We start from the raw sequence: 23,367 nt of genomic DNA on the forward strand, positions 1-23,367 counted from the left end.
ACATATATAAAGAAAAAAAATTAAAATGTATGTTTTAAGATGTAAATCTAGCTTTGTATGTCGCATATATTTGTCTTACTGAACTATGACAATTACTTTATAAGATATGAGGGGCCATGATTACAACAGCCTTTATTAGTTTTTGTGTGACTTGGTTATGTTTGGTTCTCATTTTTATATAATATTAATAAAATGTGTATTTCATGGCAAATTTAAGCCATAGGCGAGTGGTTGGATGCAATGCAAACCATCACATAATACACTGTGCAGTTACTTACTTTTCTCAAAGAGAGATGGAGATGATTTTCTTTGGAAACATATATTGTGGCGTTATTATAGTTGAATGATTCAGATTATGCAAAACCCACGTTTCTTTCTTGTTTTATTTTTTCAAACCATGGAGGCTTTGCAGAGATATTCATAAACCATTTATAAACGCCGTTTGAATTGTGATGCAGGTGGCAATTGTTATTTCAGCAAATATCGCCATACATGGTAGAGGTTTTCATAGCTGCTAAAAATGGTCACTTTTGCCATTCCTAATAAGAAGTAAAATATGTAATGTGTGACATTTTTTTCCCCCCGCAAAGAGCGTTTCTCAAAAACTACAAAAATGATTGACTGGGCAGGGAAGCGGTTTCCATGAGAAGGGGGCTTGAAGATGGTCTTTTAGACGGAAGTTATGCAATGTGTTGAGCCTTGAAAGCACCACCATTACAGTTTATGTAGACAACAAGGAAGTATTTTTACATGTAGATTAAAATATAATAATCTGACCTCTTTAAATTATTGATCCCCTAGCAGATTTTGAGTTAAAAGTTAATTTTGGTCATTGCATTGGTATATTCTAATTGATAAAAGTAACCTAAGACGGTAAGGAATTTTTGTTGGAGGTATTATTTGGAAATAAAAAGTACCCCTCATTTTTTAGAGATTAAAAATCATTGGTATCTGATGCAATCACACAATTTGAAGGGAAACAAACGTTTTCACCTCTCTAAAATTCTAGCCCAATGTGAAAATGTGTCAATGGATAGCAATTTCAAGCACATCAGCACAATATGTGAGGAGTTTCAAGAGATCAATATAATTATGTATTTAATTTGTTAAGCTACTCTTTGGCCCACTTTTTGTGCATTGAACCATACTTGCCATTTTGCGCCATAGTCATTTGTATTCAAATGAAACCACACCCCACTCTCTCAAAAAGTATCATAATGTATCTTTTGAAAATGTACACTGTTTGAATATACATCTTGAAGTCAATACTGTAATGTCATTTCCAAGACATGGTTGAAAAAACATAAATATTACATTGATTCACACGGTCAAAGCTTTAGGTACACCTGAACACTGGCCGATCAATTAAAAGTCTGCACAGAAAAGCTTTTTTTAGCAGGACTTATGTCACTGCATGTCAACGTCATTATGCAAATGCAAAGATTAAATGAAAATAAAACTTTATTCTACCTTTTTTGGGTTTTATTAAAGCTTAAAGCAGATGGGAGGAGCTCTCATCTCTGGTTGCGAGCTCGACTTAAGGTCTGACTTACTAAAGGTTTGCGTGTAGTAAAACACGATTTACTAAACATGTGCAAAGTGGATTCCATTCATCCATCCATTTCTTACCGCTTGTCCCTTTAGTGTTGCCGAACAACCTATTGCGTCTGTTAATTGAGTTGAATAAGGTGTGTAATCCATTTTGCGTCTCTCGGATCTTAGTATATCAGGCCTTTAATGTCAAAATAAGTGTCAAAACTGTGTGCAAGCTCCCATCAAATTGCATGAACGTTATGATTTGATGCTTTGGCATTCTTTGGAGCTCTCATCTCTGGTTGCGAGCTCATCTTAAGGTCTGACTTACTAAAGGTTTGCGTGTAGTAAAACACGATTTACTAATAAACATGTGCAAAGTGGATTCCATTCATCCATCCATTTCTTACCGCTTGACCCTTTAGTGTTGCCGAACAATCTATTGCATCTGTTAATTGAGCTGAATAAGGTGTGTAATCCATTTTGCGTCTCTCGGATCTTAGTATATCAGGCCTTTAATGTCAAAATAAGTGTCAAAACTGTGTGCAAGCTCCCATCAAATTGCATGAACGTTATGATTTGATGCTTTGGCATTCTTTGGAGCTCTCATCTCTGGTTGCGAGCTCGACTTAAGACTCTGACTTAATAAAGGTTTGCGTGTAGTAAAACACGATTTACTAAACATGTGCAAAGTGGATTCCATTCATCCATCCATTTCTTACCGCTTGTCCCTTTAGTGTTGCCGAACAACCTATTGCATCTGTTAATTGAGCTGAATAAGGTGTGTAATTCATTTTGCGTCTCTCGGATCTTAGTATATCAAGCCTTTAATGTCAAAATAAGTGCTTTCCCCTCGCAGTGATGTCACAACATTGCTAGACTGCAAAACCCTGCTGAAAAAGGCTTTCAAAACTGTGTGCAAGCTCCCATCAAATTGCATGAACATTATGATTTGATGCTTTGACATTCTTTAATACGACTATCCAACATTTTAAAAGCATGTATATGTTGGGAAAGACTAAATAAATCAGGTCTCCTTTAACATACATGTTGCGAAGTGTAACAATATGAATTGATGCACTTATTTTTGCCTATGTGCCATGATTGAAGACAAACCATTTTAAGATCACAAAACAAAATGAAAAATCAAACGATGCAAAATTGTTGTCAATGTTAAAGTAGAAATGTGAATTTTATTAAAATTGTGACATTTGAATTCCTTTCACAAACACAGTTATTATTGTTAGGTAATTTATTAGTCAAACTAGTCACGAGGAAGGAGCTTACGTTCGTTCAGTTTATGTTATATTCTAGTTCATGGTGTCCAAATATTTTGATCTGGGGGCCACACTGAACAATTTTGGCTGGGGGCTGAAAGCAGAATGCATGTAATGTACAGGAAAAATATATACATACACACATATATTGCCTATACATCTACGGACCGAGAAAACGACAATTTCCCCATTAACTTGAGCGAGGATGAAAGATTCCTGTTTGAGGATATTGATAGCGACGGACTAGAAAAAAAAAAACAAGTTAAAAAAAACGTGATTGCATTGGGACGGATTCAGATGTTTTTAGACACATTTACTAGGATAATTCTGGGAAATCCCTTATCTTTCTATTGTGTTGCTAGTGTTTTAGTGAGTTTAACAGTACCTGATAGTCGGAGGTGTGTGTCCACGGATGTCTTGACGCCAATGTCTCAGGGAAGTCGACGGCAGCTTTATGGACGGCACAAGCTCAACTGATCTCCGGTGAGAAGCGACTTTTTACCACAATTTTCTCACCGAAACCTGCTGGTTGACATTCGGTCGGGATCAATGTTCGCTTGACCGCTGTGATCCATGGTAAAGTTTCACCTCCGGGAATTTTAAACAAGGAATCACCGTGTGTTTGTGTGGCTAAAGGCTAAAGCTTCCCAACTCCATCTTTCTACTTTGACTTCTCCAATATTAATTACACAAATTGCAAAAGATTCAGCAACACAGATCTCCAAAATACTGTGTTATTATGCCGTTAAAGCAGACGACTTTTAGCTGTGTGTGTGTATGTGTGTGTGTGCAGCGCTCATATTTCCTAACAGCCCGTGACGTCACGCGTACACGTCATCATTACGCAACGTTTTCAAGAAGAAACTCCCAGGAAATTTAAAATTTCAATTTAGTAAACTAAAAAGGCCGTATTGGCATGTGCTGCAATGTTAATATTTCATCATTGATATATAAACTATCAGACTGCGTGGTGGGTAGTAGTGGGTTTCAGTAGGCCTTTAATTGATAATTAATTTAATTGGATATTAAGAGTATGTGAACGTTTGACTCCTACCTTGTTGACTTCCGTAACCACCTCCTTGAAATTTGGTAATCAAGCAGAAATATCAAGCAGCTAAAATGAGGCAAACATGGTTAAGTGTGGAGAGTGTTTAGCATTTATAACCACCATGCATTGCAGGGAATTTAATTGGGTGTAATTTTGAAGTACGTGTTGTGGTTGGACATTTTTTTTATAATACTCACAAAGTTCACTGAGAAGTTTGTGTTTTGAGTGACCATGTGTGTTGACTTTTTATGTTAGTTTTTTTGTGACATTAATCATTGGTACTTTAACTTTAACTTTGACGTTAATGGCAAAGGTTGTTTGGATTGGGTCATATAAAAAAATGCTGTGCTGTGTGCGAATCAAAGTCCAGTTCATGGCCATTAACCTAAAATACTCACATCGTCCCCCAGATGGCAGTAAAGCAGGAGAAATAATACTGTCATTTATCCAAAATTAAATAAATGTCTCACGGGTCAAAATTAACATTCTGGCTATGCTAAATTTCGCATTGAGCTCCACGTAGTCTTCCCTGCAGCACACTGTTTTTGTATTTAGCTCTGACTCCAAGGACCAAAAAAATGATTACCTGCACGCCGCTTCATGCCTATCCTGCTGCTTCTGGGATCATAGCAACCCTTGCAAACATGCGACTCAAATGTAACACAAATCTTACATAATCTTTTCCCGGGTGTATATAATCCAACAATAACAAATAGTAAATTGTCACTCTCTTTTTAGGCGGGCAGCACCATCAGCGGAGTTTTCAGTAGATCGAACCCGCCATCTCATGTCCTTCCTGACAATGTTGGGGCCCAGTCCGGATTGGAACGTAGGTCTGTCTGCAGAGGACTTGTGTACCAAAGAGTGTGGATGGGCTCAGAGGGTAGTCCAGGATCTCATCCCTTGGGATGCGGGCACTGACAGCGGGGTATCATATGAGGTCAGTGACATAATAATCTGTTTTTTTTAATAATATTTGTTTTTGTGTGTTTAATTAGTATTACTATTAGATACAGATGACTGGCAGTCAGGAGACCTGGGTTCAAATCTCTGTTTGAACATTTCTGCGGGTTTGTTTCCATGTTATACAGTTTGTGTGAACAGAGACATTTAGATTTTCTAAAGCATTAATTGAAGCAAACTATAGTCAACATTAAGCTTAAACAATAACGTGACGACACTATGATGTGAAGTATAGACGAAAACACATTGAATATTAAACGTATGTTATTTTTCTGCCTATAAGGCGCACTTAAAATCCTTTCTCAAAAATCAACGATGTGCCCTATAACCCAGTATACCTAATGTACGTATTCTTTCTAGTTGCGCTTACCAACCTCCAAGCAATTTTATTTGGTTCATAGTGTAATGATAAGTGTGACCAGTAGATGGCAGTCACACATAAGAGACACGTGTGGACTGTAAGTTGAACAAGTAATGCTAGTAAGTACAGATAAGCAAGCAATACCAAAACGTTTATGTTTAATTGAGATTTTAGAACATTACAAACAGCGCTCGAAAATATGTCACAATGGCGTCTTTGGTAAGCTACAAAGCTGCAACGCTTGATGGATTTTTGTAGCGTCACAGCTACCCTAGTCAGATGTACTGTGCTTCAACATTTTGGTATTATTATGGTGAAGTGAAGTAATGATATTTATATAGCGCTTTTTCTCTAATGACTCAAAGCGTGAGTCATAGTGAAACCCAATATCTAAGTTACATTTAAACCAGTGTGGGTGGCACTGGGAGCAGGTGGGTAAAGTGTCTTGCCCAAGGACACAACGGCAGTGACTAGGATGGCGGAAGCGGGGATCGAACCTGCAACCCTCAAGTTGCTGGCACGGCCGCTCTACCAACCGAGCTATACCGCCTCGGTGTTAGTATTAGAATCCTAAAATGGTACATATAAGGAGACCTATTATCTGGCGTTTTGTTTCGCATTATTATGTAAAAAAACACTTTTCTTATTTGGGATCTGCATATACCAAAACATTTGCACACATCCACCATTATATTCTGTGCAGTAGTCAATAAGTACCTTATTTTTCTGTATCTTCTTGTTATGTGGCATTCATCCTCCGCTCTTGCTGTTTCTATTACAAAGTAATGTACAGTTCTAACTTATATCTGTCAGTAGACTCGCTATAGAAGCGCTAAAAATTACTGATACAACAAAAATGATTAGGAAAAGACATTGTCGAAGTGGAGCCACGTAAATAAAAGCGCCCTCAAAACGACGCTTCCTGAAGATGGTCTGTAAAACATAATTTATGCAACATTTGGACCAAAGAACTACCGTGACACGTTATGTAGACCACAAGGAAGTGTTTTAAATGTAGGAAAAAGTCATAGTATGACCCCATTAATGCGCCTTATAATCCGGTGCGCCTTTTGTATGAAAATAGACCTGAATAAACCCCTTTATCGACAGTATGCCTTACAATCCGGAGCGCAATCCAGTATGGTCCAAAAAATACGATATGTGAAAGTCTGATTCCTAAGATGTTTACTTACTTCAAGTTTTGCAAGTGATCAGAAACATCAGACACAGCAAAAATGCGTCAAACCGGGCAAAGTATGGGGAGAGAGTACTTTTGCATTATACACACCATGCTTTGTTGTGGAATTAGATTAATATTCATAACATATCTTTGGTTTAGAGAAGTTTTTTCCAATGTTCCACGGTTCAGTGAAGAATGTTACCTTATGTAGCACATTTGTTTTGACTTTTGTAGTTCATGACTTTTTTTCGCACCATGGACGAAAAGAGTTGTGTAGATTGCTACTTTTGAATCTATACTCCAACATTTATGATGTAATACACATTGTAACTGATTAATAATACTCACGTTCGTCATTTTGTGAGAATTTGTTTGTTGTGCAATACCTTTAGTGTTAATAAAAACAAATACAAATTGCAACATCCATATTAATGATGCTGGTGGGCCGCATATGGCCTGTGGGCCATAGATTTAATACTATTTCTCTAACTTTTCAAATTTTAACAATGCAGTCTGCGTTGTGAACTGCCTCTTATCCCAAATCAGCTGGGATAGGCTCCAACTCACTTGTTACTCAAAATAGGACAATCATCATAGAATAGGTTTGTTGTACAGTATTTAGAATGATCAACCTACTAGAGATAGTACTTATGGCTCTTTGAAGGGAGCCATATCTTAGGAACTGTTCCTTTCAAAGAGCTGTTCAAAAGACTGGCTCATTGTTATAATCTTTTTTATTTTTTTAATTTTTTATTTTTAAGTAACTTGTTTTATGAATAAAACAATCACTTTGCGGTTTTTAGATACAGATTGCAAAAGAATAAATAAACGTTATTGGTAGGAATGATGTTCTAAACATTATCAATTGTTTATTTCCATTGTGAAACATGTTATAGGGTGGTTCCATACCTTATAATGACATTACTGTTTTAGAAACACTGTTGATCATATGTAGTTGAAAAGACAAGACTTGTTCGCAAACGTTACATCTCCACAATTTGTTGCATCCAACATGCTATAGTAAACGCCAACGCATGATTCTTGTGTCTAAAAGGCAAAGAACGGAACCCAAAAATATCATATTATCCTAAAACCTTAGTACAATACCCAGTTAACCACCCCTTCTTGACTGCACTTAAAATTTAGAATATAAGTAGAAAACATTTATATTATTCATATAGTATATATATATATAATATATGTTATATTTATTATTATTATTGTCTATTGTGAGCGAACTGTGGTCCTGAATTTCCCCCAGGGATCAATAAAGTACTTTCTATTCTATTCTATTCTATTCTAATCTATTAATATTAAGTATGTCTATGTAAAGCCAAAAAGTAAAAGTAAAGTTTACTTTAAATAGAACGTTTCCAATCGAAAAACCCACTATGTATCTAAGTAACTTTTCTAAGGCAAGTTAAATGCAACTAATGTCATTATTGTATTATTAGAAAATGTTAATAGGAGGTTGCGTTTTTATCCATGTATGTATGTAATATGTACATGTATATATGCCATAATAGCAGATCCAGGAATGTTTAGGTTGGATGCTCAAAATGCATTACAGCACATTGTTTTTTCAGCCTGGTGTGCTTTCATATTTTTTCAAATGCTTGTAGTCAAAAGAAAAGCTTTTCTTTCCATTTATTCCCTCTGGATATCCCTCCCCCTCCTTCTCAACACAGACTCTTAGCAGCATTCTGACCTTGTGGTCACATTACACCCTGTCTTGTTCGACCTGTTTGCAGCTCACATTCATGAACATGCCCACCTCCCTCATTTCTTCATATTTAGACTGCCAATCTGTAACAAATCAAGTCAGATCACCACCACCCAATATTCCTAAATCTGACAGACATCTTCCTCTCCTGCCCTCACCTTGAGATGCTGTTTCTTCTGTCATCTATGCCTTCTTCCTTCAGAGAGATGTGTGGGAGTGTCTGTGTTAGACCACACTTCATGAAATCCTTGGATTACCCCACTAAACTCTTTAATTTACCCTGGCATCTGACATGGATAAATGTAGTTATTTTACTTTTCGACAGACTAAAGCAAGCAGAACGAGAAACTTAAATTAAAGTTGACCACAATATATTATATGATGTTGTGACGTCAACACCTACAGGAGATGGAGTAATACAAGGAGATTTGGAATTGTTAAACCAACACAATGGAACCTTTATTTACAAACCTTAATGGTTTTTGATCACGGTTCTTAAACCGAAAAGTTTGTATAGTAAAGTAAAGTGTCCCATAAGAAGCGATGTAAACATGAATATTTGGTTTTAGCCTCAACAAAAGTCCCTATTTCAGTTTAAAAAAAAAAGGCACACTATGAAGACAATATAATGTTTACATATGCAGTTTATCAAACAAACATAACAAGAGGGTAATGGTTCAAAAATCTATTATCCAAACAGTACAACCACAACGGCAATCTCAACTGTCAAAGCACACACACTGTGACGTCGGTGGCATTGTGGTGACGAGATGTTCTCTCGTGGGTGCAGCGGAAGATAGAAAACAGCGTGAGGGTAGGGATAAGAATTTATTTATATAATAAAACAAACTAAGAACAAAAACACTTGCACAAAGGCACTAACCAAAAACCAACAGAACTAGCTTGGGAGCTAGAAAGAACAAAGGGCGCTAGCGTGGAAACTATGGACATAAACAAACAAAATAGCATACAATCTAACAAGGATACAAAAATAGATTTACCACAATGTTGGAAGAGCGGCGTCAGCTGTTGCGTGTAGCAAGCAAGAGTCCAAGAACGAATGACAAACAAGGGTGGTCTTAAATAAGGAGATAATTAATCAAATCAGGTGCATGACGACAAACAAGAAAAAGGTGACACTAAATGAGTAACCATGACAACAGAAACCAAACAGGAAGTGCCACCGGGAACCAAAGACGTCGAATACAACACATGATGATAACAAAACAGAAACAAAACCAAAATATGACATGGTCCAAGACGTGGACCATGACATAAGCCTCCCCCTAAGGGACAGATCCCAGATGTCCCAGTATGAAACCCCCCACACAAAAAAGTCCAAACATGAAGGGAGGGCGGAGGGAGGACACGGTGGAGGGTCGCCAGGTCGCATGTCCCCGAATCCACCGAGGACAAGCCAGGTGGCGGCGACGGATGGAACGCCGCTGCCGTGAAAGTCTTGGGGGGCGCCCTCGTAGAGGCCACACACGTGGCAGACGTGGAGGAGGCAGCACCCGGCGTCGAGGACGACCCCGTAGAGGCCACACCCGTGGCCGACATGGAGGAGGGCACTTCAGCGTCATCGTCATGGCAGGCTTGGAAGCTGCAGACGAGGGTGCGGGGACTGCAGCCAAAGCAGGCCCGAAAGCAGCAAGCAAATACGGGGCGGTTGCTGCAGCCAAATCAGGTGGCGTTGTCGTCGTCGTGGAGACAGGCGTCAGCGTCGTGGAGACAGGCGGCGTCGTCGTGGAGACAGGCGTGGACGCCGCAGCAGACGAGTCAGGCGTGGACGCCGCAGCAGACGAGTCAGGCGTGGACGCCGCAGCAGACGGGTCAGGCGTGGACGCCGCAGCAGATGGGTTAGGCGTGGACGCCGCAGCAGACGGGTCAGGCGTGGACGCCGCAGCAGACGAGTCAGGCGTGGACGCCGCAGCAGACGAGTCAGGCGTGGACGCTGCAGCAGACGAGTCAGGCGTGGACGCCGGCAGAGGAGCTGGTGCGGACGCCGGCAGAGGAGCTGGTGCAGAAGCCGGCAGATGAGCAGGTGCAGAAGCCGGCAGATGAGCAGGTGCAGAAGCCGGCAGATGAGCATGTGCAGAAGCCGGCAGAAGAACCAGCACTGGTTTCAGCCGAGGAGCCGGCACTGGTCTCAGTCGAGGAGCCGGCACTCAGCTGAAGAACAGGTGCTGGAGTGGGATCCAGCATGACGTCCCGTGCTGGAGTGGGATCCAGCATGAAGTCCTGTGCTGGAGTGGGATCCAGCATGAAGTCCTGTGCTGGAGTGGGATCCAGCATGAAGTCCTGTGCTGGAGTGGGATCCAGCATGAAGTCCTGTGCTGGAGTGGGATCCAGCATGAAGTCCTCTGCTGGAGTGGAATCCAGCATGAAGTCCGGTGCTAGAGTGGGATCCAGACCTCGACTAGAAGTATGACATGGACTCGGACTAAGACTTGGACTCAAACTATGACGAGGACTACGACTGTGACTAGGACTAAGTCTATGACTAAGACTGGGACTATGACTGGGACTATGACAAGGACAGGGACCAGGACTCGAACTATGGCTATGACTAGGACAAGGACTAAGACTATGAACAAGACTATGACTAGAACAAGGACTAAGGACAAGACTATGACTAGAACAAGGACTAAGAACAAGACTATGACTAGGACAAGGACTAAAACTATGACTAAGACTATGACTAGGACCAGGGCTAGGACTTGGGCTAGGACTAGGACTGGGGCTAGGACCTGGGCAAGGACTAGGACTAACAGTCATACCAGGGCCTGGACAAGAACTTGGGCAAGGACTAGGACTAACAGTCATACTTGGGCTTGGGCAAGGACTAGGACTAACAGTCATACTAGGGCTTGGGCAAGGACTAGGGCCAGGGCTGACTACAGCCAGCTGTGGTGCCGGTGGAGGCGGCCTAGGACGAGCTAACCGGAATACCGGTGGAGGAGGACGTACAGGAGGTTGCGGTCTGGCGGGACGAAAGACCGGTGGAGGAGGTCTTTTTGGAGGAAGAGGCTTGACTGAACGCCGCTGTGCTACCTCCGTAGCACAGCTACCAGCATGTGCCCCCCCTTCCAAAAGCGGATGCCAGACGCGCTCTCCACGGTCTAAAACTACCTCCAAGGGTGGGTGGGGGAAGGAACAGAAAGAGGTAGACAGGGTGGAGGCAAAAGTCACAGGGGGCGGGATTTTAGAAAACTGAGAGTCAGTTTAAAACTGCAAAAAAATCTCCTGAAAGTGTCTGATAGCACTATTACAGTCCCTTGTGGACGATAACGGGAGTGAATCCTTTAAAAAAAAAATCCTCATCTTCACTCCCCTCAGGAGACATCGGAGGAGTGACGTCACGGCTGTAGTACCCGTTACTGACAGGCACGCCGGAGGAGTAAAAGGAGGGACAAAAAAAATTATTACCATATGTGTAGGATGAGTCCTGGGTGGGTTGGAACTGGCTGTGTCCATGAAGTAGTGATGGCGGGGTTAGCGAGTCTCTGTCGCTAGGCGAAACCTTTCCTCTTGGCATCCACCCTTGCCGACGCGTGCGAGCCGGGCGAGGCGGGACCACATCGAGTCGAGAGGCATCAGGGGAAGCCTGGAGAGGCCCGGGCTCCCAGATCCACTCTGGCGTGTGGCGAAAAGTCCCTGCCTCCATTGTTTGGGCTATCTGCCCCGTGAACTCATCAAATGCCTCTATTTCGGCTGCGAGAGAACGTTTACTTGCTTGGACTCTTCTGTGACGTCTCGGTGGCATTGTGGTGACGAGATGTTCTCTCGTGGGTGCAGCGGAAGATGGAAAACAGCGTGAGGGTAGGGATAAGAATTTATTTATATAATAAAACAAACTAAGAAAAAAAAACACTTGCACAAAGGCACTAACCAAAAACCAACAGAACTAGCTTGGGAGCTAGAAAGAACAAAGGGCGCTAGCGTGGAAGCTAGGGACATAAACAAACAAAATAGCATATAAGCTAATAAGGATACAAAAATAGATTTACCACAATGTTGGAAGAGCGCCGTCAGCTGTTGCGTGTAGCAAGCAAGAGTCCAAGAACGAATGACAAACAAGGGCGGTCTTAAATAAGGAGATAATTAATCAAATCAGGTGTGTGACGACAAACAAGAAAAAGGTGACACTAAATGAGTAACCATGACAACAGGAACCAAACAGGAAGTGCCACTGGGAACCAAAGACGTCGAATACAACACAGGATGATAACAAAACAGAAACAAAACCAGAATATGACATGGTCCAAGACGTGGACCATGACACACACACGGCGTGCACTCTCAAAAACGTTAAAAACATTTTGCTACAAAGAAAAAAAAGTAAAATGTTTTTTTTACCTTGTTTCGGCGAATATTTGTGGCATGCAAGCAACAAGAGAAGATGAATGCAGAGACAAGATACGAGGCGCAGAAGGGAGCAAGAGGAGGGCCCCGGGAGGAATGGCAGTCTTTTCTTCCGGGGTTTTAATCTCTTCCTCTTTGTGTTTAGTGTTGGTATCACTGAGATCCAGCTGGGTCTCACTTCATCCTCGCTGCACCAGCAATTTGTTCAAAGTGCCTTGATTTTAGCTGTTTTAAAATTGGTCTGTGGTGACCCATGATGTTGTCTTTATTGGCAAAATCCTTGCAAGTACTCCTTTTTAAGTCCACGGCGAATTCCTCCTTTTGGCTTTTTTGAAATAATACTAAATAAAACTATAGACAACATTTGGTGAGTGTTGAGAAAAAGGAACACACATGGTGAAACACTGAGGAGTGGCGACTAAGTAATGGACTGCGTAAACATGATTTGATGTAGGGAGCTCTGCCTCTACTAAGGCTTCCAGCAGCGAATAAAATAAATGAATAAATGAAACATTCGTACACCAAGATATGGTTCGCACACAAACGCAGATATGGCACAATCTATAAGTCTGTAGATTGAAAAGTTTACATATAGAGGGGTTCAGAAATTGAAGTTCCACTGTAGTTCTAGTTTCAAAAATATAATAATCGTTGTTTCTCTTCCATATATGTTTCTCATTTTTCAGTCTCCCAACAAGCCCTCTCTGCCTCAGGATAAGATCCGTTCTCTGACCAGTCTGGAACACCCTCAAAGTCCATTTTATGACCCTGAAGGGGGCGCAATCAGTCCTGTGGCACGAGTCATGGTGGAGCGTATCGCCAGAAAGGTATGTTGTTGGTAATGGGGGGGAGAAAGGAGACGGCAGAGATGCAGGGACGTCGTTTTAGCTCGATTGATTAAATACAATATAATGAAGTGTGAACTGGATCCAAATATGTGTATGGTGTGACTATGTGTAGCAATTAACTGAGTGTTACCAGGAGTGTTGAGCGAGAGGCGGAAGTCCAAGGGGGCAAACTTGGAGATCCAGGGACAGCCAGGAGGTCAGGGGCAAGAGCGAGGCGTCAAAAGTCAGTGTCCAGGTGGGAGGTCGAGATACAAAAGGAAAGCTAGGGAACCAGAGGGATACGGGGGGACGAGACACACATCTCATAATCAGGGAATGGATGAATGCTGCTGGAAAGACCCGGGAATCAATCAATCAATGTTTATTTATATAGCCCTAAATCACAAGTGCCTCAAAGTGCTGCACAAACCACAACAACATCCTCGGTAGGGCCCACATAAGGGCAAGGAAAAACTCACCCCAGTGGGACGTCGACCATGATGACTATGAGAAACCTTGGAGAGGACCACATATGTGGGCAACCCTCCCCCCTAGGGGACCGAAACAAATGAACACGGAGGAGGAGAAAACACAGCTCGAGAGAAAGTGAGCACAGAGCTAGAGATGTCAACTTACTGCACGGGAACAGGCCGCTACGTTCTGGCCCGGATCACAGGTTTGCTCTGGCTTAAGAAGCCCGGCGTCTCATCAGCTTCAGGTTATTCATTATCATATTTAATACATACAAATTATATCAGTTGTTTTGCACTTAAGAACAAAAGCAACATGTCATTTATGCATGGTCCTGAGTCATGACAATAAAAGTCAATCATACTTTACATTACCATTTCAATTATTACCGTTTCGCTATCAATACTTCTCTTAGCTCTGTGTTTATTTGTTGTGTGTGGTCACCATCAGATGTGATCCATCATGTGTGAAAGGACATGGCAGTGCATTGTTGCTTTTATAATTTGAATCACTGGTTATTTATTTTATAATTTGAGCAGCCTTGACGTCACCGTCCAGACACACAGTCCAACAATACTACAATAATATAGTGTGAGGTATAGAGATATTGAGGTCATTTCATGCAACTTAAAGTGGAACCACACTTTTATTTGGAATTGTGCCTATCGTTCACAATCATTTTGAAAGATATGACGACGGATAGATTTTTTAAAATGCTTACTAAATATTAAATAAACGTAAATAAAAGTCTGCTTACAGCGGAGCCAATGAGAGCTCCACTATTCCTTCCATGAAATCCGATAAATGACCGTTCAAAAATCTCCAATAATACTCCAATTACTTTTTGTGACTTGAATATTAACCAAGTATTAGTGATATTGTTATTATAAGTGCTAACGGAGACATGATCACTTTCTGTGTGTCGATGTTTACATCATCAACTGATCAGCTGCTTCCTCATTTCCTGGCTCCCTTTTAAGTTTATTGAAACAGGTTGACAGCCATACACTGTATAACCTGGAAATGGCAAGGGCGACACAAGAAGCACTTGTTCACCGCACCCCCCCCCTGTTTCTTCTTAAGGATCATGAGACATTTTCCATCTAAATCTGAATATATGAACATCCTAGCAGTCCACATCCTAATGACAGCAGACTTTATACAGTAACTGATGTTTTATTATGTTTGTTGCCTCTCATAAAGTCTGCAGTGAGTCATAATCAGTGATTAAGAAAAGCAAAAAAAAAGCTAAACGTTGTGATGTGTTTTTGTAGGCTTTAAATGATAAAAAATTGTAAATATTAAATGTTATTATAAATGTGCTTGTAACTACATTACATACTGTACTTACATCATGTATAAAAAACCCAAAAGTGGGTATTTAGATGTTTCTTTAGGGGATCTTTTCTCAGTACTGAACGGCTCCCATAAGCTCCATTGTTAAAGTTAAAGTACCAATGATTGTCACACAAACACTAGGTGTTGTGAAATTTGTCCTCTGCATTTGACCCATCCCCTTGATCACCCCCTGGGAAGTGAAGGGAGCAGTAGGCAGCAGCGGTGCTGCGCCCGGGAACCATTTATGGTGATTTAACCCCCAATTCCAACCCTTGATGCTGAGTGCCAAGCAGGGAGGTAATGGGTCCCATTTTTATAGTCTTTGGTATGACTCGGCCGGGGTTTGAACTCCAAACCTACCGATCTCAGGGCGGACACTCTAAGCACTGCAGGCTGACCTTTGATCGCATTTATTTAATATTTAGCATGCATTAAAAAAAAAGATACATCCGTCGTCATGTCTTTCATAATGATTACGATAGCGATTGGTAAAATTCCGAAGAAAGTGCAGTTCCACTTTAAACTTTGCATATTGATTTCCTGCTTTAAAGTTTATGTTAATTTAAACTGAACTTACACAACACACTACTGCCTTCATGGCTACACTATTACAGGTGCAGGTTTTATTACCCGCATCTAATGCACTGTCCCACTCCTACTTAAAGCAAATTAGAACTAACATAAAAGTGAAATTGGCTTCTCTTTATTATACTTTCGTACACCAGCAAAGCATCCATCCATCCATTTTCTACCGCTTATTCCCTTTTGGGGTCGCGGGGGGCACTGGCGCCTATCTCAGCTACAATCGGGCGGAAGGCGGGGTACACCCTGGACAAGTCGCCACCTCATCGCAGGGCCAACACAGATAGACAGACAACATTCACAAAGCAAAGAAGATCAAATAGTGCAGACGAGGAGGTGTGGCGTTGTTAGAGTTTAAAGGCCTACTGAAACCCACTACTACCGACCATGCAATCTGGTAGTTTATATATCAATGATGAAATCTTAACATTGCAACACATGCTAATACGACCGGGTTAGTTTACTAAATTGCAATTTTAAATTTCGCGCCGAAGTATCCTGCTGAAACGTCGACGTGTGTGTGTGACGTCACGGATTGTAGAGGACATTTTGTTCCAGCTGTTTTCATTGCATAATTCCACAGTATTATGGACATTTGTGTTCGTGAATCTTTTGCAATTTGTTCAATGAATAATGGAGACATCAAAGAAGAAAGCTGTATGTGGGAAGCGGTGTATTGCGGCAGCCTTTAGCAACACAAACACAGCCTGTGTTTCATTGTTTACATTCCCGAAAGATGACGGTGAAGTTTTACTATGGAAAAGAGCGGTCAAGCGAACACGGTTGGATTGGACCACACACACACACAAAGTAAAGTGTATTATGCAGCGACCATTTCGAAAGATCGTGTTTCGAAGAGGGTCTCTTGCGAAGGGTGGAGATGGCCATTTCCACCACCCTTTGACTGGTGCTGAAGAAAGGTGCAGGGCCGACCTTCAGGTTGTACAGGTACGACCATATAATCTCACTAAAACAGTAGTAACACAATAAGCAGATAAGAGATTTTCCAGAATTATCCTAGTAAATTTGTCTAATAACATCGGAATCGCACCCACTGTACAGTGTTTTTTGTTTGTTTGTTTTTTTCTAGTCCTTCACTCTCACTTTACTCATCCACAAATCTTTATCCTCGCTCAAATTAATGGGGAAATTGTCGCTTTCTCGGTCCGAATCGCTCTCGCTGCTGGTGGCCATGATTATAATAAATGTGAGGATGTGAGGAGCTCCACAATCTGTGACGTCACGCGCACATCGTCTGCTACTTCCGGTAAAGGCAAGGCTTTTTTATCAGCACCAAAAGTTGCGAACTATATTGTCGATGTTCTCTACTAAATCCTTTCAGCAAAAATATGGCAATATCGCGAAATGATCAAGTATGACACATAGAATGGACCTGCTATCCCCGTTTAAATAAGAAAATCTCATTTCAGTAGGCTTTTAAAAAGCAAAGTAAATCTCAGGGGCAAAGATCAAAGTTGCATGTACACCTGTATATGGCCCAATTGAGTAGAACATATATAAGCATGAAAAATATTATGAAGACAACATTTCCATAATATTTAAAGATAAGACTATATCGCAATAAGCGGGTTAGCAGTGGGGGTACTTAAATAGTTTTTCTACAGTTAGAGCCTGATCTACTAAAATCCTAATAACACACACTAACACACCTACTCAGTGGCCTAGTGGTTAGAGTGTCCGCCCTGAGATCGGTAGGTTGTGAGTTCAAATCCCGGCCGAGTCATACCAAAGACTATAAAAATGGGACCCATTGCCTCCCTGCTTGGCACTCAGCATCAAGCGTTGGAATTGGGGGTTAAATCACCATACATGATTCCTGGACGTGGCACCGCTGCTGCCCACTGCTGCCCACTGCTCCCCTCACTACCCGGCGGGTGATCAAGGGGATGAGTCAAATGCAGGGGACAAATTTCACCACACCTAGTGTGTGTGTGACAATAATTGGTACTTTAACTTTAACTTTAACTTTAAATAGCGTGTACAAGCTATAAAAGTGTGTCAACTATTAATGGGCATGTTGCGTGTGATGTAGTAAAACTGTGTGTACAATTGATAACAAGTGCAAAAAGTGGCTATTTGGATGGAGTTTTGTGTGGGTTTTACTCAGCTTTCACCACGGAGACACCTTTTTACTGCGCATTCATGTTATCATAATCTGATCTGTGGCATTTTGTTATGTTTTGAAACATGCAGCAGATATATACCACATTTTTTGGGGCTTTTTACAAGCAGTCATAAATCCACTTGTCCAGTGCGCTGAATGTGCGTCCTAGGAGATGCTAACACTAACTGCGGGACTAAATGTTGCAGTCCCAAGAAAATAATATTGCAAGAAGTTTTTTTTATATGAATAAAAAAACGAACATCATAGAATAACGGCAGCTAACATACTGCGCATCAATTAAATGTGTTTTAATCAGCCCTTAAAAGTCATTCAGGAGCTATAACATTATTGTTTAATATTTGACGGCCCATATTTGTTAACAAGCATACGTAAAACGGAGCTGCAGCGTGATTGCCTTCTTTCTGCACAACTGCTAGTTTGGAGATTCTAAATAAAATTAGCATTTTATCCTCCCAGTTTTGTGGGCAGTTTTGATGATCAGGTTATATTCTGCAAAACCCATGAAGACAGAAAAGCTTGATTTAATTTGTTTCTTATTTTGTTCACTTTCGAGACCCAATTCTCTGCGAACGAGCTCAGTAGATCAGCTGTGCGTGTGCTATCTAGTTTGCATGTGTTTTAATGCACACAAACATATATATATATGTATGTATATATATACATATATATATATATATATATATATATATATATATATATATATATATATATATATATATATATATATATATATATATATATAGGGGCGGCGTGGCGCAGTGGCAGAGTGGCCGTGCGCAACCCGCGGGCCCCTGGTTCAAATCCCACCTAGTACCAACTTCGTCACGTCCGTTGTGTCCTGAGCAAGACACTTCGCCCTTGCTCCTGATGGGTGCTGGTTAGCGCCTTGCATGGCAGCTCCCTCCATCAGCGTGTGAATGGGTAAATGTGGAAGTAGTGTCAAAGCGCTTTGAGTACCTTGAAGGTAGAAAAGCGCTATACAAGTACAACCCATTTATCATTTATATATATATTAGGGCTGTGAATCTTTGGGTGTCCCACGATTCGATTCAATATCAATTGTTGGGGTCACGATTTGATAATATATCGATTTTTTCGATTCGATTCGATTCTCGATTCAAAAACGATATTTTTTCGAATCAAAACGATTCTGTATTCATTCAATACATAGGATTTCAGCAGGATCCACCCCAGTCTGCTGACATGCTAGCAGAGTAGTAGATTTTTACAAAAAACACTTTTATAATTGTAAAGGACAATGTTTTATCTACTGATTGCAATAATGTAAATTTGTTTTAACTATTAAACGAACCAAAAATCTGACTTATTTTATCTTTGTGAAAACATTGGACACAGTGTGTTGTCAAGCTTATGAGATGCGATGCAAGTGTAAGCCACTGTGACACTATTGTTCTTTTTTTATTATTTTTATAAATGTCTAATGATAATGTCAGTGAGGGAGTTTTTAATCACTACTATGCTGAAATTATAACTAATATTGATACTGTTGTTGATAATATTCATTTTTGTTTCAGTACTTTTGGTTTGTTCTGTGTCGTGTTTGTCTCCTCTCAATTGCTCTGTTTATTGCAGTTCTGAGTGTTGCTGGGTCAGGTTTGGTTTTGGAATTGGACTGCATTGTTATGGTATTGCTGTGTAGTGGTTTGTTGGATTGATAAAAAAATAAATACAAAAAAAATAAAACATTTAAAATTAAAATAATAAAAAAAATAAAAAAAATTCTGAATCGCACAACGTAAACGATTTGATTCGTATTCGAATCGATTTTTCCCACACCCCTAATATATATATATATATATATATATATATACATATATATATATACATATATATATATATATATATATATATAAACCAGGTCTAATCCAAAGGTCCAGGTTGGTGCAGCAGAAGTGTGGATGGAGGTGGTAGATGGATGATGCAGATGTGACCCTTGACAGATATGGTGGATGAAGTGTTGCGATCCGCCACTCTGATCGTTACATATTTCTTGTTTGTTGTTCCTTTTCTGTATCACGTTTTGTAGTTCGACCTCCTTTGTTTCTGTTTAGTCCGTCACCATGGTTTCAGATTGTTTTCCCCTGCTACTCACGGTCCCTGCCCACCCGTTGTACTAATCACCTTCCTTATTTAAGCTCGCTCCTTTTGTTACTTCAGCCTGGGTTCCTAATTTGCCTACGTACAACAGAGACGACCACTACCGTATGTATATTCTCGCTAGCTTTTCACGCTATTCTTTTGCTTCTACTCCAGCTCTCACGCTGATGATTTGTTTTTTTCTTTTGTCTGCCTTCGTGCCAGTTCTAGTTTTTTCTGTTTGCTATTCCTAGTTTTTATGTTAGCGTCCTTTGTTTGTTTTTCTATTAGCTCCAGTATTTTTGTTCTTTAGCTCCCTTTGTTACTTTAATAAATTAATCAATTCTTACCTTACGCTGTGTTCATTGTCGACGCATCCCTGGAACATCGAACTCGGCAACAACATGCCACAAAGTCGTTTCATGAAGGAAATTGACGATGCAAAGTAAAATGTCTATGACAAAAAAAACAGCCGGGATATCGATCATCTGAGAATCTATGTAATTTAGCTAAAAGCCGTAGCTCCCTTCTCTTGGTTATTGTGCTCTGGGAAAAGTTTAGCTCCAAATTCTAAAGTGTTCTGCCTTGTTCTGTAAACTTTGACAAGTTTCAACAGCTCACCTCGAAGCGGAGTACAAGAGAAAGCTCAAAAAAGATCTTCACTAGACTGAGGAGATGGACAGTCTTTCTATATCCCTACTATAATACTCGTACAAGAAATGATACCAATATTAAAATAAGTATTTACATGTCTATATCTTTTAGATAAGATATGTAATACAGTTGTAAAATAAAACAACATAACATGTTTAAAAAGACAGTACCAATATAGCAACCGAGGGTTAAACTCGAGAGCATCTAAAGGTCAGCACCACTGTAACCCGCCTGGTTCAGCACCTGATTCTGGTCCGCCTGGGATTCCAGAGAATCGAGCGTGCTAGACACCAAGATAAAAAGCCTAAGCTGTTAACTCGGTGTCCAGCACTAGATTTTAGGGTAGTCATGAAATTAGGATTACCAGCGTACACATTGTCCAGCCTCACTAGCTAGCCTCCGTTACACTTTCAGTTGTTCAGATTTTGAGGGCATGTCTTGTCAACATCACATTTCAGGTCACAACACAGGTTTCATTGGTTTTAGGTCTGGCCTCTGGCTGCCCAGCTGCCCTATTTATAACTTTAATGGTCTCTAAAGAAGCAATTGTTTTGTTGATTTAGTTGTGTGCTTGTCGTCTTTGTCATGCTGGAAAGGTGAAAGATCATCTTCAGTTTCAGTGTTCTTGCTGACCTCGCCTGATTTTGTGCCAAAAGGCCCGAATGTTTGCACATGTTCATCTTATTGTCTTGTATTACATTATTACATTTATTGTCTTAGTATTTATTTATTCTGTATACTTTTTTATTGTTTTTTCCTTGTGCTTTAAATAAATGCTGTTGTCTTTATTTACGACAACAATAAAGGAATCTATGTCTTACCACAAATATATGTGGGGCCGCTTTCTGCTTTGTCACTGATTAGAATATCCATCCACCCTGGACAAGTCGCCTAATGAAACAATTCCCTTAGCAGTTTCACTGGGCCTTATGGCACACACCGTTAGTGCTTGTTACTAAAAGTGGTGGTACTGGAATTGAATCTTGGTCAAAATACAGTCCGGAAGATTTGAAATTAGATTTTTTGATTGTGTTATTTGTTTTCAGTATTAATGAGCTTTTTCCATGAAAAAGAGGGGGACCCTGAGGAAGAGTATGACTATTACTCTTTCTCCATACATGCAAAATGTACTGAGTTAGTAGTTAATTAGAGTGTTCCATAATTTGCAGAAGCTTTTAAGACTCCTTTGAAATGGTTTAAAACAGTGGTCCCCAACCACCGGGCCGCGCGGCTCGAATGGTACTGGGCCGCAGAAGAATGTTTTATTATTATTATTTTTTATTTTTTATTTTTATTAAATCAACATAAAAAACACAAGATACACTTACAATTAGTGCACCAACCCACCCCTCCACCGAGCCGCGGGAAAAATTATCAAGCGTTGAAATGTTTTAAAACAGTGGTCCCCAACCACCGGGAATGGTACCGGGCCGCAGAAGAATTTTTTATTATTATTATTTTTATTTTATTTTATTTTATTTTTTTATTAAATCAACATAAAAAACACAAGATACACTTACAATTAGGGAAAAATTAACAAGCGTTGAAATGGTTTAAAACAGTGGTCCCCAACCACCGGGAATGGTTCCGGGCCGCAGAAGAATGTTTTATTATTTTATTTTTTATTTTTTATTAAATCAACATAAAAAACACAAGATACACTTACAATTAGTGCACCAACCCACCCCTCCACCGAGCCGCGGGGAAAATTATCAAGCGTTGACTGGTCCGCAGCTACAAAAAGGTTGGGGACCACTGGTTTAAAAGAGTGCATGCCTTCAAAATTAATCATTTAAAAAAAAAATGCTGAACATATTGTCATTAATATCCTAACACATCTTCGTCCAGTGTTTTGATAATTGTATGTGTCATACTTAACCAAAAGAGTAACATTCAACAAATCATCCAATCAACAAAGAGGAATTGGCCAAGACATTGATTTATTTTGAAATAACTTTATATCTCTGTACCTTGACAAAGGCCCCAGTTTGCACTGATTGAGTCCAAAACAAGGAACTGCCACCATTAAGCTTTGATGCGTGTCAGCATGATGTTTTTCTGCAACCTTTATCAATTTTTGCTAAAGGTGAAAACATTTCATGCACACAGCTGGTAGACTGAAGACCTTTAGTGGCATCTACAGGCAGCTTGGGGAATTTGTGATCACTCTCTCTGCGATCCATTCACTTTACCTTCCAACTGGTTAACACGTTATTTTCTGCCGTCATAGTTAATGTACAGGCACTTATTATATTGTTCAGTCACAGAAAAGTTCAAAATAATGTTCATGTCCACAGGGAGAGCAGTGCAACATTGTCCCAGACAACGTGGATGACATTGTGGCAGACATTGCCCAGGAGGAGAAAGACGAAGGTCTGGATCTACACCATTTCCCTTTTACACTAGATTGAACGCATATTTGTGATGTATTCACCCCTGCAGATGACACCCCGGAGACGTGCATCTACTCCAATTGGTCTCCATGGTCGGCTTGCAGCTCAGCCACTTGTGAAAAGGGCAAGCGGATGAGGCAAAGGATGCTCAAGGCCCAGTTGGACCTCAGCGTTCCGTGTCCGCACACACAGGATTTTGAGCCTTGCATGGGGCCGGGATGCAGCGATGAGGGTACGTACAGTATGTTCACGTGCAAGATCACTGAGGAGTTTTATTTATGTAGATTGACATGAACGATTAAGTAATTTTTCCAGACGTGCAATATTGAATGATGACACCTGAATCTCCCTCTCTGGTTTTATTGAGTTTTTGTGATTACTTTTATATCTGCATTGCTAGTTTACTAAG

At 40.4% G+C, this 23,367-nt stretch overlaps 1 protein-coding gene across 1 annotated transcript in view; it reads left to right on the forward strand.

Annotated features, from left to right (window-relative positions):
• The window catches only part of spon1a (spondin 1a), a 226,078-nt gene that overhangs the window by 188,257 nt on the left and 14,454 nt on the right, over positions 1-23,367 (forward strand). The window contains exons 8-11 of the mRNA XM_061880688.1: positions 4,597-4,798; positions 13,137-13,277; positions 22,863-22,938; positions 23,008-23,190. Coding sequence (XP_061736672.1) covers positions 4,597-4,798; positions 13,137-13,277; positions 22,863-22,938; positions 23,008-23,190 — 602 coding nt within the window. The remainder of the gene's footprint in view (positions 1-4,596; positions 4,799-13,136; positions 13,278-22,862; positions 22,939-23,007; positions 23,191-23,367) is intronic.

This window comes from Nerophis ophidion, linkage group LG02 (genome assembly GCF_033978795.1).
Source record: "Nerophis ophidion isolate RoL-2023_Sa linkage group LG02, RoL_Noph_v1.0, whole genome shotgun sequence".
NCBI classification, from domain to species: domain Eukaryota; kingdom Metazoa; phylum Chordata; class Actinopteri; order Syngnathiformes; family Syngnathidae; genus Nerophis; species Nerophis ophidion.